A 15,604-nucleotide genomic window follows, 5' to 3' on the forward strand; every position below is an offset into this window, starting at 1 on the left:
GGTGCGGAGTGAGAGGTGATGGGGTGTTGGATTAGGGGGCAGCGATGGATACGGTGAGACGCCCGCCCTGCTGGGCTAGATGAGGGCCGGGGAGAAACCCGGGAAGCAAAGATGAACTCCCACTCCCTAACCCGAGCAGCTGAGAGGCTGGAGCTGCCATTTCCATCCCCATTGGACGGGGCTGCCGGGGAGAGGAGCCAGTTAGAAGCAGGAGGGCACAGAACACTGTCCTTGCACGTGTTACAGTTTCGGAAAGTGAAGACATTGAGTTAACAGCTGGAATATTTGGGTTTAGGGCTGAGAGGCTGAGGGTAAGGACAAGAATGAAGAGTCATCAGACACTAGATGATTTTCAAGACCACGAGACTAGACGCCACTCCAGGAACAAGCAGAGCTAATAAAGAGGAGAGGTCCGAAGACTGAGCCCTGGCTCCAAAGGTCAGGAGGGTGGGAAGCCGGCTGGACACGGCTCCGGAGACCAAGACGGCCAGCGGAGGAGGAGGAGAACCGTGAGAAGGTGGAGGGGGCTCCGTGGAGAACAAGGAAGTGACCGATGACGTTGAATGCTGGTGCCGAGTCTAGAGAAGTGAGAGCTGAGCCGTGACCATCGGATTAGGAGCGTGAAGGTCACGGGTGACCCTGCCAAGAGCAGGCTCAATGAGGCGCGGGGCGGGCTCAAGAAAGGACCGGCAGAGAAGAGGGCAGACGAGGCTCTTTTTAGGAGGGTTGGTGTAAAGAGGAGCAGAAAAACGGTGCGGTGGCTTCCGGGGGGAGTAGGAAAGGTCAGAGTCTTGTCCAAGAAAGCGAATGATACAGCATGTTTGTAGGGTAATGAGAATAACCCGGCAGAAAGGAAAAATCGGGAACGTGGGACAGAAAGGGAATGTGTGGACGAGGGTATTGCCGTCCCGGAGGTGAGGGGGTCGGACTTAGGCGCAAGAGCGTGTGTCCCCTGTCTCTGTGACAGAGACAGTTATCTGACTCAGACCACGGGCATGACGAGCAAAGAGAGAACCGAGAGCCAGAAACAGGAGAGGTGTAGGATCCCCAGGGTTTAACGGTGATTTGCATGTGAAACCTGAAGGAGTAAGAAGAGTCCAGGATGACTGGGTCCAATCACCAGCCCCAGTAACACACGGACCACTGGAGGCAGGCCCCAGGGACACCAGGCCCACGCGGGCCGACCCGGGGTGCCCGGAGCCTTACGAGGGCTCTGAAACCAGCTCTTACTTCTCCAGAAGCACGGGGGGTCGGGACATCATAGTGATCCTCCTCCAGTACCACACCATGATGATGAAGATGCTGGGCGTGAGGAAGGTCTTCATGGCGAACCACACCTTGGTGAAGCCTCCATTCTGGTGGATCCCCTGGACAGAGACCAACCATAATTTTGAAGGTGAATATATCTTAGTGCCGCTTTCTACCAGCAAATGCATCTTGGGAAGATGCGAAAGGAGCTATTTTCTGCTGAACTTTCAATCCAGAGCTTTAGCACTCATGGCATGGACCCTCTTCACGTTCTCCCGAGCCCCTCCCTCAGGCAGAAATCTAACTAAAAGGCAAAAAACAAAACAAAACAAAACAAAAAAAATGGGCCCAGTCTATACAACAGGAATCCTTACAACCATGATCAAAGATTTTTTCCTAAGTTTTTTTTTCCCCCTAAGGTTTTTTAATCGAAAAATTGAGATATTTTAAGATGCCCAAAATGTTGGGATTGGTAAAATGCATTAAGGCAAATGTATTCAGTGGAACGCTAAGCAGCATTGCCAAGTATATTATATTCTCAATATACTATTAAATGAAAAAAAGCAAGGAACAAATCAGTTGAGTGTGATTTTTTTTTTTTTTTTTTTTTTTGGTTTTGGTAAAAAAAAACCATATGCTTCCATCTATCTATGCAGGAAAAAGATCTATAAGGAGAGACGTCAAAACCTCAACAACGATTCTTTCTCTATGTATTACAGGTAATTTTTATGTTTTTTTTTTAATTTTTACGTTCTTCTTTTGTTTTTTAATTTTTATGTTCTTCTACATGCTTGTGCTTCCTAATTTTCTACAATAAATACATATTTCATATCACTTTTTTTAGATTTATAAAAAAAGCCTTTTGCTTCATGTTCTACCTTTTTTTCCATGTTAAACAAAATGGAAAGAACCTAAAACGACTGCTTTAACACTTGTGCTTGTGAGGTGAGACATGCTAAAAAAAAAAAAAAAACAAAGTTCATCCTGGTGTTACGATGTCATTGTGACCATTACGATGAAATCTTCAACGGGCACGGTAACTGAACTGCTTTCCACTTCTGTAGTCTCTCGTGTAAATTTAAGCCCCCAGTCATCGTGGGGATATTATTCCTATTTCTCAGGTGGAGCAGCTGACACACGGAGGTGCCAAGGGTGGCCTGGAGCCCCCTTCCGATATCCTTGCTCACACCCCCGTGTCCTGAGCCAGTGTCCCGGGGCCACATGCCGCTTGGGTCCATGAGATTCACTCACCACCAACTGAATATCCTTTATCTCCCCGATCCCAACGTTGATTTTCTTCTTCTCGTTCACAGGCAGCCGGATGTTCAGAAGGTAGTACTTGTGAGCTACAGACCCAATTTCCATGAAAGGAAGGACATCGCATTCGTAGTAACGGCCCTCATACTCTGGGGTCTGGAAGAGAGCAGAGGGTTTGAGGCACAATCACGATTTCCACAGGCTACGTGGGATCGCCCTGACCTTGGCCTCGGGTCACCCGCCCTAACGAGCTAATGCTTAATGGTGCACCGCAGAGCTCCAGGTGACAGGGCACGCTGGAGGCAGGGCGTCCACTGGCTGCTCCTGCCCCCGCCCCCCAAAACCCAGCCACATTTGAAGTAGAACCAGAAATTTTAGATAAAAACCGACTCTCCTCTATCCCTTAACACTTCTGCGGTTCTCCAGTCCTCATAAGCCTCACATCAGACTAAGCTGGTCTACGAGGACCGCAAGGGCTTTCTACGCACAACACATCACTGGAGACCTCGCGGCTGCGTAGACCAGTCAGCTTCTAAGACATTCAGGGAGAAACCCTTGCTGGTGTTCATCACGCTTTTCGATGACGGCTAATTATTTTCACGGTTTAGGCCTGAAGGAGAAGCTACAAGAAGGTGAAACGATCCTCTCTTTACGGATTTGACAGAAAAAGCAGTCAGTCAGGGAGCACTTAGAATCTGGGGAAGACCGAAAGGGCAAAAGGTAATAATGGGGTTAGTCTGCTAGAGACGCACACTTGGGGTTTTCTGCCCAAGAGGTAAGATGGCAGGAGGGAGCAGAGATTTTATTTTATTTTTTTAAAGATTTTATTATTTATTCATGAGAATACACAGAGAGGAGACAGAGAGAGAGGCAGAGGCACAGGCACAGGCAGAGGGAGAAGCAGGCTCCATGCAGGGAGCCCGACGAGGGACTCGATCCCGGGTCTCCAGGGTCACGCCCTGATGAAGGCAGGCGCTAAACCGCTGAGCCACTCGGGCTGCCCAGAGACTTTAATTAAATCAAATTTAGCCCAGTTTTGAGAAAAAGTCTTAGACTTCCTGCCAATGATTGAAGAGCTACTGCCCAGAGCATGGTTATTAAAGAGTGGGGGCGGGGGGTACAGGTTGCTTTTGAAAACTAAATTCCGCTCTGACTCACCCAGGACCCTGGGCCTTGCGCCCCGGCCAAGGAGCTGGGGGTGGGGGTACATGTGGGAGTGAGGAGGCAGGAGCTTTAGCAGCCAGGGACTCCCCCTTGGGAAGAGAGGAGTGTCTGCCATCAGCGGAGGGTTTCTGTGCCAGCATCAGTGCTTGCTGGCATGCAGCTCTTGAGCAAGTGTAATTTGTTGTTCCTAAACCTATATTCTCATGACCCACACAAATATTTTTAGGTCTCCGGAGTAAAAAGTCCAGTGGAGAAACCAGAGGAAGGTACAAGGAGTCTGCAGCCCAACGTGCGTAGGAGGGTCTCTGCTCCTTTTCGGATCTTGGGGGATTCTTTATTGGACGCTCAGAGCTTGGAGGGCAACACACAGAATTTCAGCAGACTAATAGCTGGATTTACACATCCATCCTCCCATTCCTCACTCACAGCAGCCACTACTAGTCACTCGCGATAGTTCTTCATCGTCGAAGGTTCGAGGGCTCTTTCAGCAGTCGCAGTTGACGACTCTTGGCTTGCAAGATTTAAAAAATTCTCCTGTAGAAAGCTTCCTGCTTCTCCCCCAAACTTCAGCTGCAGACTGGATGAACCTTCCCACACAGATTCCTTCCCTCCCCTCTGCTCCTTTCTTTTGTCCTTCTGAGTCAGGGCCGGTCCGGGGCCCTGCAGGCACTACTGACAATACCCTGGAGGCCCTAATTTGGCTCCAGATGAAGCTGCACCGAGGAAACGGATTACCCTCCGTGGAAACAGCATGAAAAAGATTTTCTAACGTGTTTCCATTGAGGGTCTTGCTTTATTTCTACAAATTGAGAGTTTTGAGAGGGAAGGGAACCAAAACTGAGTGTTAATGCCACGGATTTGTTTCTCGCCCGAGGTCCCAAAGTCGTAGCAACATTGGTTTGGGGACAGGGGCCTTCCACGTCCAGCCTCCAGCTCTGACGGCAGGGAGGAGACAGTGATGCCGCCTCAGACATGCCAACGGCAGGCACGGTGCTGTGCCGAGGGAGGCCTAGATCTGCCCCCGCTGGGCAGCTGTGAAGGTCACCTGCCTCACTCAGCCTCGCTGTCCTCCACGTAAAACACGATCCCTGGGGTTCCTTCCAATCCCCCAGGACGGTCCCCGCGGCGTCCCCCACTGCTCGGTCCTCACGGAGGGGGGTAACACTACCACTCCATGAGACGTTACCGAAGCTCAACAAATCAGATACATCAGCTCCTGGGACCCTGGCCCGACCTACCTGTCTCAGGGACAAACCCGCTGAATCCTGTCAGGGACTCTTCCTATGCAGAGGTTCAGCCTCTGCCAGTATTTAGGGCATTTAAGAAGAAAGACACTCCCCCCCCTTTCCCCCATCCCCCTCAGCCCTCCCCCAACTCCAGCATGAGCCTGTCTAATTAGGACAAATTACAGCAGGTGGCAACTTGACTTTTTTTTTTTTTTTCCCTCTCGACTTCACAATCCACCAGGGACTAAAAAGCTTTAGAGCAATTTCTCATTTAATCTTCAGACTCAAGACTAAATTTCAGTGCAATCAAAAAGCAGAGATTTGATGATTCGTTTCCTTCACACTTTTCAAGGTTTAATATCTTTCTTGAAAGGGATCAACACATCCTAAAGATAATTAAGCAGCCATCATTAAGCAGCAGTTGCAGACTTCTTAATGACCTCCTCCTCGCTCTGCTTCTCGGCACCCTCCACGTGTTTAAGTAAGGTGAGAAATGAGTTTTCCCCTTTCCGAGGATGAAATTCCATATGCCAGAGCTTCATATCCTTTAGGTTAGGCATCCAACCAATCTCACCTCTGGAAGATACAATCAGCTTGCAGTGACAGTTGAAAAGGTTTTAATTAACTTCCCCTATTGCATATAGAGATCTGAAAACGTCGGATGTTCCTCTCTCCTGCTACCTCCAGTTCCTCTCGACCGTTCACTGTCACCCGCACAGTATCCTGCCACTCCTAGGGAACCCCAGTTCTGCAGGGATGGGCCACGGTGAGGTCAGGAAAGGCCACTGCTAGGAGAGAAGAGGAACCAAATTCATCAGTGGAGTAGGTATGCTTTCCAAGCTGTCCAAATCCTTTAAAAAGGAACTGACCGAAAAAAATAATAAAAATAAAAAAAATAAAAAAAAAGGAACTGACCTGAAGATGCCAAGTGACAAGGGACATGATCAAGAATGTGCTTCGGTGCACCACACACACACACACACACACACACACAAAATGAGACCATTCCTGTACCTGAAGGGACGTCAGAGATCCCCTAGCTGCTGCTGCCCCGTGTCAACACCCTTGAGGGATAGGAGTAACACTGACGGCGGCTCCATTTCACCTTCACAGAAACTCTCAAAACTGGGTGGTAAGTGCAGGTCGGGGGGTCGGGATCTCGGGAAGGCGTGTGCGGGAGGACAGCCCCCGCCAGTGAAAACGGCCCCTGGCCAGCTGTGACCTGGTCCTCGTACCATCAAATCTTACTGTCCTCTGAGGGTCCCTGAGTCAATCTCTGCATTTTCATCAAATCATGAAATTAAAGACCTCTGACTATTTTCAGCACAAGAGGGTAACCTCCTTCCCCAACGTCCTTCCGCTGGGTGACTGAATGAGAGCTCCTGGAAGAATCAAGAGAAGACAGAGCCTTGAAAATGGGTTGGAAGACCCAGGTCTCCAGTGAAATTGGATTTCCTTCCTCAGGGCCTCTGTTCGTGTGCGGTGTTCGCTGGGAGTTTTAGTCTTTGTACCTGCACGTTAACTCTGGCAACAGGGATGCCTACGAAACGGAGAAGCAGATACGAGCACTGATCCAATACGAACAGATCCTTGCACCTCAAGATAACTTAGCAACGTTCTTCAGACGCTCTCGGCGCAAGGAACCAAGGGTTTGTTTTTATGGAGGTAGTTCAGAGAAACTACTACATCGCTTCAGACAGGCCTCCTCCCTGTGCGGGGACGTAACATCTCTGCATCGCCCTTTTCTCTACTAAGACAAAGACGACTAACCGACCTCTGCGGTCATGCACACCGGGAATAAGGAACGTATCTACGATCTGTAAAGTGAATCTTCTCTTGTACCTGGAACCCAAAGAGAGACCCCATCAATGTAGACGGCGAGGCATCCTACCTTGGGGGATGTGAAGGTACATTTGAGCTTCCGGGGCACTCTCTCATGGGCCATCTCAGTCCACTCAGCAAACATATCGTCACGGTAAGCCAGGGAGACATCCATGGAAACTTCCGCGTTTTCTCCTGCAAGACAAAGGAGGCACAATTCAGAAACGGTATCTGGGAAGGTAATGGGGAAACAGCTCAAAGGTTCTCACGGGCTCTGCCCTGGAACCCAACGAGGCAAACAGAACACAGTAGTTCCTAACAGACTCCAAATCCAAGTCTCCAAATCTGAAAACTTAAAAAAGTCGCAGGGTGAATGTCCAGGGTGGAGGCCGGTGCCCCCAAGTCCTCCGGAGACAGGCTCTCACCCGCTCTGAAGCAGCTCACATGGGCACACGGGGACTCGTGGTCGACACTTCTCTTTCGGGACTTGCAACACCGGTCCTGGGTCTGTCCCTTGGAGTCACACGGAACAGGAGGTCCTTCCTCCACAAAAGTGCCCCACGTACCTGGAACCCACGCCTCATCTCCTGGGTCTTCTTTCTGACAAAAACTTTCCAACCACCCCCCAGAGACATGACTTGACAGAGAACTTCCGTGCTGTCTCCTGAACATTCCCTAGTCTCGAGGCATCCTTCTTAAGAGTTACTCCCCAAGAAGCTCTCCATATGGGACCTGTTGCTTCCCAAAAGCTCAAAACCCCTCTGCAAATTGTGGGGAAAGTTAATGTGAAAGATGAAGGGTTTCTCCAAAATCAAAGACTTCTACACAGAACATGGTAACGAGCACGTAACTGGGGAAGTGGACGTTCACACGGACTTCCGTATTAGTAAGGGCCGTAGGTGGGTGTTAACTCACCACAGAGCTCATTGAGGAGACTCGACGAATAAAATCACATCTATCCATTTTGTCTATTTTTTACTGGGCTGAGCAAGTTCAAGAATAGAAGAGTCTTAATGGGGCAAAAAAAGGCACGGGTCACATTTCCAAAATGGAGAGTCCGCCGCCGCCACTGGGGCTATGAGACGGGGCTCAGCTCTAGGCTCCGGCACCCGAGCGCGTGACGGGTCACAGGCGGGATGGAGAACAGGTGCTGTCTGGAGAATTCGGGCTTTCTATCCACTGGCCCAGTGTGACTTCCTTAAAGCCAATTTGACAGCGTCCTCTGAGAGCACAAGAATTCAAGAAAGGCAGGAAAGGCGAGATCTGAGGCCATCTGGATCCAGATGAAACCCTCCGTCAACACCTGCACCCTGCTACTTTATTGGTACCACATCAGTCCTCCGACGTGGTGAAATGGCCATTCCCATTTTCTTCCTCTCCCTCCCACAACAGCACGGAAAAACAAACAAACAAACAAAAAACAGTATAAGGAAAGAAAGGATATTAAATCTCAAGGGCAAAATAATGGTAATGACACAGGCAGACCAGAGACTGCAACGACTTGCTTAAAAATGAGAAATAGATGGGCAGCCCAGGTGGCTCAGGGGTTGAGCGCCTGCCTTCAGCCCAGGGCCTGACCCCGGGGTCCCGGGATCGAGTCCCGCGTCGGGCTCCCTGCATGGAGCCTGCTCCTCCCTCCACCTGTGTCTCTGCCTCTCTCTCTCTCTCTCTCATGAATAAACAAATAAAATCTTAAAAAAATAAAGAATTAAGAAAATGAGAAGTAGCTGAGGCAGGACCTCCCGACAGCCACAGGGAGGGGACCTCCTGGAAGAGTGAGCCCTCCGTCCGCCGGCCGTCCAGGGCACTCGGGGCCTGAGCACAGCGCTGGCGCAGAGGAGAGGCAGGTGAGGTGCTGGTCACAGGTGACTGGGCCAGAGCGTGTGCTGGAGTCAGTGCACCTGCAGCCCCTGCACATCCTCCCACCTGGGCCGGAGGTCGCCGGCTGCGCAGGGACCCAGGGCCAAGCACAGGAGCCGTGGGCCGCCCTGCTCGACAGGCCTCCTGCTGGGCGCACCCACCCGCCGCTCCATCGGGTCTCCACGCTCTGCTACAGGCACGGGCTGCGGCCTTCCCGGCCCGGCGCACAGGCTGGGCCTTTCGATCCCAGGGCTCAGCGCAGGCCTGGAAAGCTGTGCGAGGGGGGATCAGTCCTTGGAGCCCAGGGCTCGGAGCACCACTGGCCGCGACACCAGCAGGAGGGGCCCTTAACCTGGGACCCACGGTTTATTTAATATTTTACTTATTCACCCGTGAGATGCGGAGAGAGGCAGAGACGCAGGCAGAGGGGGAGCAGGCGCCCCACGGGGACCCGACGTGGGACTCGATCTGGGCCCCGGTCACAGCCTGGTCCGAGGCAGACCTCCCCGCGAGCCCCCGCGGCCTGGGCTCTATACAAAGGGAACCCTGCAGCGGGAGCCTCACCCGGGCCCCGGGACGCCCCAACCCGACCCGGGGCACCAACCTCGGAAACGGGGCAGGGGAGCCTCGGACGTGAGGTCAGCCGCCCGGGTCATCTTCCGTCCGTCCGGCCTCCAGTGGACTCAAAGTCCAGCTTTAACGACTGTGTTGCGCGCAATAAAACGCTGGTTTCGTGCCCCTGGTACCGCGTGGGCCACAGGCTCCCCCACAGGGACCTCATGAAAGCCAAGACTCCAGTTTGCCGGCCCTGGGACAATGGCAGGACGCCGAGGCCGCCTCTGGCACGTGGAGGACCCAACCCTATAAACGAGGACACTGGTTCCACCAGTTCCATGGGGTGGAGGCCTAAGGTACGGATGGACGCAGGGCGTGCAGAGACCCTCTCCTCACGGCCCCGAGCCAGCAGCTCGCTCTACTGTGTGCTACCCAAGGCCCACATTTCTCAAACGGCTTTGGAGACACACTTCAGTTGGGTGGAAAATCCACTCGGAACACGGAGAAAGGAGGCGTGGAAAGGCACTAGGGTCCTGCACACAGGACGGCCGTCCTGGTCGAGGCAGAGCTCTGGCGGGAGGAACTCTGCGCTGCAAGGGCGGAGGAGCAGACGGGCGGGAAGATGCGTGCCTTCCCTTACCGCGCAGCACCGACCAGGCCCGTTCTTGGGAAGCATGGAACCCTGTCCTGGAGCTGCCCACTCTGCCAAAGACCGGCACAAAGCCACGAGGAGGGCAAGTGCTTTGCATCAGCCGGAAGGGGTGGGGGAGCCCAACGGGAAGAACCCGAGCGCCCCAAGAATCTAGGGCAGCTGCTTAACAGTGAGAACCGGCCCCGGGGGGCGACGCAGAGAAAGATGGGGCCTCGGCGCGCTAATCAGGATGCTTCTCACTTAGACTCGAAACTGGCACTTGCCGGCCAAGACAGCAGAGTGTGCAGGCCAAGAGATGTTCTGCGGTTGTGTGTCTGCCACTTTCTGGATGAGCGGCCTTGAATGAGCCCCAGCCTCCCTGTGTGCGAGATGGAACTCGCTGGGCCTACTTCCCAAGGCCGACGGGACCATTTGATACCCTAAGTACTTGAAAACACTAGTTTCCCTTCCATCCAGGCTCAAGACGGCCGGGTTGACCTATTAACTGGAAATAAAGGGGAGAAAGGGGAGGGCGAGCTGCATTAAGAGTAAATAAAGAATTATTTTAATGGTTGTCAGAAGCTTTTAGGTTCCCTGAGAAACCCGGGGTTTCCCCAGGCCCCGGCCCTGGGAAGAAAATTAATTTCCAGACGCTCGCAGGCATTCGCACATTCCACAGGGGAGCTGCCAGTCACCAAGGACTGTGTGGGTAACCTCAGGAGGAGGCCGCACAGACCAGCCTCCCCCCGCCCCCGCCCCCGCCCCCGGCCCCGGCCCCGCATCATCTGGGGCCGTCTGGGCCAGCGTTCCTCCTCGTTCCTCCCCCGATCAAAAACTCTCTGACCCGGCTGGTATTTTCTTGACGCCCTCAATTAAGGAAATAACAAAACCAAGCCCGTCCTACATCCACGGTGAGGCCTGGCGAAAATGGGCTCGGCTAATTATAAATTTGGCCCTGGCTGTTTTCTTAAGATGCCCTCGGGGCCTGGGTGTGCGCAGTTATAAAAATGAATGAGTACGATTATTTCGCAAACCGGCCTAACAGTGTAGCTCACAGCGCCTCTCTCGTTTTCCACCATCGCATCAAGCGCTTGCATCTGGGAGCAAGATTTTCCAGGTGCGACGGGGCAGGTTCGGAGCGTCCTCGGCGTGGTCCCCTGCCCGCTGGGAAGCCCCCGCCCCCGCTGAAGCACGCGTCCAGGGCAGCGTGAGGGGAGCGTCCCTCACACCCTCACCCCGGGCCACTCGCAAAGGGAATGTCCTGGGAAATCAGCCGCTCACTGCTCCTGTCCCTCCGGGGAGCCGCTGGGGATGCCCGCTGTTCCGCGGGCGAACTGACCCGAGGCCCCGCAGGATACAGAGAAGCCACGGCCGCCGCTCAGCAGGCTGCAGCGGCTCCCTCTGCCTCTGCCTCTGCCTCTGCCTCTGCCCAGGTCGCCGCCGCCGGCCGCCTCACCTGCCATCTCACCTGCCGCCTCACCTGCCGCCTCACCTGCAGCCTCACCTGCCACTGAGGCACGGCCCCCTTCCCAAGTTCAGGTCCCCCTGCTGGGTCCCAAAGCTGCACGCTCACTCCCCACCGGACGGCTCTGCCTCCTGGTGGCTGAAGCCGTGGACCCCGCTCCTGCTCGTGGCCACCACCGTCCCAGGCCTCAGCAGCCGCCACGGGCCCCATTCCCGTCCCTCCGCGCTGCTGCCAGGAGAGGATTCGGAAAAGCACTGCCGATGCCCTCGTGGGTCCTCCTCAGAATGTTTAACGCGGAAACTCCTTCAACGGGAAAAAGGAAAAGGCGAATAGGGGGTCCCTGGTGGGCACCCTGGGTTCCTACCTTCGGGGTTCCTCTCCATTGGAGCGTAGCTCCGCGCCCCACCCGCGGCCTCGGGACGCGCTGAGAGCTCAGGCTGTGCGGGCAGACAGCCCGGACCCGGACCGGTAGCCCACGGGCCTCATCTGCGTGGCAGCGGGGCAAGTGTCTCTGCCATCTACGGATAGGGACGGGCGACGGCCACGCCCTGCGGTTGTGAGGGTTAAAGGAGCTACGTGGGACCCGCTTGGCACAGCCCCGGCAGGCAGCAAACACTCAGTAAATGCGGACGGCGGTCCTCGAGGCTGCTACTCGAGGTCACCCACGCTGGCTGCACTCGGGGTCTCTGCCAGCACCCCAAGCCTTAAACAGGTGTCTCCTTAGGCTGAATCACCAGAAGGTTCCCTTTCCTGTGGGCCGGAGACAACACTCTGCACTCCCTTGCGGCAGACTCCGGTTCACCTTCTGGGTTCCCCGGCCCACTCCCGCCTCCCCACACTCACTGAGCCTCGCCCCAGCACCCCTCTTACCCCTCAGTACCCGGCGCACCCAGCTCTGCCGCACGTACCCCCCAGTACCCCCCAGTACCCCCAGCCGTGCAACCACCTCACCGTGCCTTTCCCCACCCACCACCCCGTGCACAGAGAGGTCCCCGGAAGCCAGGGACTGCTCGGTCTTGCTCACAACTATCCTCACTCACGTCTTTATGGGACGGTCATTAACTGTCAAATTACCATCATCCTTCTTCCTCCAGGTACTTCACAACCCCAGAGTTCTGTTACTCCATTACCTGTAGGCCCCACGCGTGTGGTCTGCCGTCCGCGGTCTCGGTGGCATTCACTCTTCCCCCCGTGCCTGCTGTCGTCCCCGCCCCCCACGCACACATGCACACCTACGTACACACGTACCCCTCGGGAAGGCGGTGTCCTCGAGGTTGGCCCAGTGGTCCGTCAAGGAACAACGCACCTGTTCCCCAGGACTGGGAAGGGGGGCTCTTAAGGGAAGTGATCCCGAGGGAGGTACTGTCTGTCCCCTTTCCCCCTCCCTAAGTTATAATACGGGGCTGCACTAATGCTCTGCTTGAGAGGGCTCCTGAGGGCAAAGGAGGAAACAAGGTGTGACTCGGAGGCTACAGATCAAAGAAGTCTCTCAGTTTAAGGATCAAGCAAAGTAGTAAAGGGATTGCCCTTGGAGGGGTACGTCACGCCTGTCCAAGTCTGTAGGATGAGGAACTGCCTGCAAGAGGTTCCAGAGGAGAGACCGCACCGAGCTCTAGCTGCCGTGTCCTTGGTAACCCACCGAGGCCTCCTGGGCCAGGCGGGAAGGGACGCCCCTGAGGATCCCGGAGCCCGTGACGGCCGGTGCTGCCAGGACGCAATCGAGATGCCTCTGAGGGATCCCTGGGTGGCTCAGCAGTTGGCGTCTGCCTTCAGCCCAGGGCATAACCCCGGATCCCGGGATCAAGTCCCACGTCAGGCTCCCTGCATGGAGCCTGCTTCTCCCTCTGCCTGTGTCTCTGCCTCTCTCTCTCTCTCTCTCTCTCTCTGACTCATAAATAAATAAAAATTAAAAAAAAAAAAAAAGAGATGCCTCTGAAACCTCTAATACTGGATGCGCCGTCCAGGCCGACGCCTTTTTTCTTCCACCAGGTATTTTTAAGCACCTCCTAGTTTTCACCAATGGTGGAGGATCACAAGGACCTACGAGGCACTTTGCCCTGAACTGCCCGCGGTGAAGCAGGGATGGCAAGCGTCAACACGAATCAGGACAACCACGGGGGCTGGCGCTACGTGAGGGCCTGAGGCCGACGGTCAGCACGACCACGGCGAGCGCTGGCTGGGGCCAAAGTGGCTCCTTGAGGGGACCCCTGGGCCTCCCTCGGAGGTGACGTCTAACTGACGCACAGGAGTAAGGTCACTGGGGACTGAAGAGAAAGAGCCACAGGCAGACGGAGCTGCCCATGTCAAAGGACATGTCAACAGCGGCCTGTAGTCGGAGAAACCAGCTCCTACGTGGCGGAGGGCGGGAGAAGGCGTGCAGAGAACGGGCAACGCTGGGGTGGGGCGGGCGGGGGGGTGATGGCAGGGGACCGGCCTGCTCCCCACGCCGGGGCATCCTGTTCACAGAGAGTCGGGGCAGAGACCCGGCAGGTGTGTGAAAGGCAGACAGGAACCGGGTAGGGGAAGGCAGCGGGGTGAGCGGCTGGAGGTCACCGCGGCTCCCACCCAGCTCTCAGCAAGCGCAGGAGGACTGTCCCTCCTGGCAACTATCGCCAGCCGACCTCCCGGTCTTCAGGGAGTCTGAACTCAGCAGCGCGCTCATCTCTGCCGACCGGGGCCCCGGGGCTCCGAGATTTCCCATGTGACCATGATCGACACAAATGTGGAGAGAAAAGAAACCTGCGGCCCCAGGAGGACTAGGCCCAGGCTCCTCTGCTGCTCCCCCGGGACGCCCCACCGCTGCTCCCGGGACACGCCAACGCCAGCGCCTTCAGAACAGCTGCCGTGACCACTGCCCCCCCCGCAGTCAGGGGAGGGCTTCACTCACACCCCGTCTGCCCACGGCAGGTTCGGGACGCAGCCGCCGGCCGCCGCACCCCGGTAACTGAACAACTGCGGAACCGACCACCGACGGCGCACAGGCCGTCCCGGCTGCACGAAACCCAGCGGGCAGGTCTTCAAAGGGCTGCAGGGGTGCGGGCGGCCCCGTGGCCCTTCATCGGCCCTCCCCAAATCCTGATGAAAGCAGCCAAGGCTTCGGCCAGATCTGCCAGGCGGCCCTGGGTGCCTGCCCCTGGACTCCTTCCCGCACCACCGGCCCCGCACGCGCTCAGCCATCGACGCCTGCTCCGGATGCGTGGAAGAGGCCCCCTCTGTGGGGCACCTGGCCTCGCCCTCCCCCACCGCGGCTCAGTCCTGCCGCCTTCCCGGGGCTGCCCATGACCCTGGAGGGAAGCCGGGATGGGGAGGGCGAGGCCAGGTGCCTCACGGAGCGACCATTTCTCTTCCTCTCCTGGCCCGACAATGTCTGAGTTTCTCTCCTCATTCTGAGCCACCCACGGAGAGAACGAGCCTTGGGCTTCAAGAAGCAAGGGAAGGCCTGTGGGCAGGAAGCAGATGGGGGGGTAGAAGGGGGGACGGACCCTGGGGGGCAGACCTCAGGGGGTGGGGGACAGACCTCGGGGGGAAACACACCTGTGGGAGGGTACAGACTCTGGGGGAGACAGACCTGTGGGAGGAGACAGACTTGGGGGGGCACAGACCTGGGGGGGACAGACCTGGGGGGATACAGACCCTGGGGGGAGACAGATGGGGGGGTACCGATCCTGGGGGGAGACGACCCTGGGGGGAGACAGACCCGGCAGGGGACAGACCCTGGGGGGTCAGGGCCCGGCAGGCCGCCATGGGGCTGCAGCCAGGTCCCGTCGAGCGCTGCGCCCCAGGTCCGGGCCGGGCCGTGTCCGCCACTGTGGTACCGCTCGCCCCAGCCCGGTGCTCTTCCCCCGGGGATGTTTGGGGGGGAGGCGGCGGCGGGCAGCGGGGCAGAGGCTCTGCGTGCAGCTCGGGCCCTACGGCGGACCAGCCAGGGCCTTCCCGACCCCGCCGCGGGCGGCCTCCCCCCCCCCGGGCCACGGCGGCGGCCTCGGCCTTCAGCAGCGGGCACAGTGGCCGCCGCGCAGACGGGGGGCGCGCAGCGTGTCGGGGGCTGAAAGCCACCCCGGCCCCGGGACGGCACCTGCTCTGCGGGCCCCCGTCCCCGTCCGTCCCCGTCCCCGTCCCCGTCCCCCCGCCCGCAGGAAAGGCAGCTGCCAGACGGGATTCCGCCGCGTTCACGGGAGAGCTTTGTTTCCCGCAAGTTCCGCAGGAGAAAGCGGCCAGCGCGGGCCTTTCATTTCCGACGCACCTTTTCTTGTCCCCGCGCGAGGAGGGGACACAGATGAAGGCGGGCGCCGGAGGGAGAGGATATGCCCGGCGGTTCCTGACCCCTCGGATCCCTGCCGCCAGGGAAGCCCGGGAGGCCACGTTTAATTGCGGAAA

General features: G+C 56.6%; 1 protein-coding gene across 1 annotated transcript in view; it reads right to left on the reverse strand.

Moving 5' to 3' along the window:
* Positions 1–15,604, reverse strand: part of WLS (Wnt ligand secretion mediator) — a 92,950-nt gene that overhangs the window by 23,421 nt on the left and 53,925 nt on the right. Inside the window, exons 3-5 of the mRNA XM_077904985.1 lie at positions 6,787–6,911; positions 2,500–2,661; positions 1,231–1,367 (exon numbers count right to left, since the gene is read on the reverse strand). Of these exons, the coding sequence (XP_077761111.1) occupies positions 1,231–1,367; positions 2,500–2,661; positions 6,787–6,911 (424 nt within the window). The remainder of the gene's footprint in view (positions 1–1,230; positions 1,368–2,499; positions 2,662–6,786; positions 6,912–15,604) is intronic.

The sequence above is a fragment of the Canis aureus genome, chromosome 8 (genome assembly GCF_053574225.1).
Source record: "Canis aureus isolate CA01 chromosome 8, VMU_Caureus_v.1.0, whole genome shotgun sequence".
NCBI classification, from domain to species: domain Eukaryota; kingdom Metazoa; phylum Chordata; class Mammalia; order Carnivora; family Canidae; genus Canis; species Canis aureus.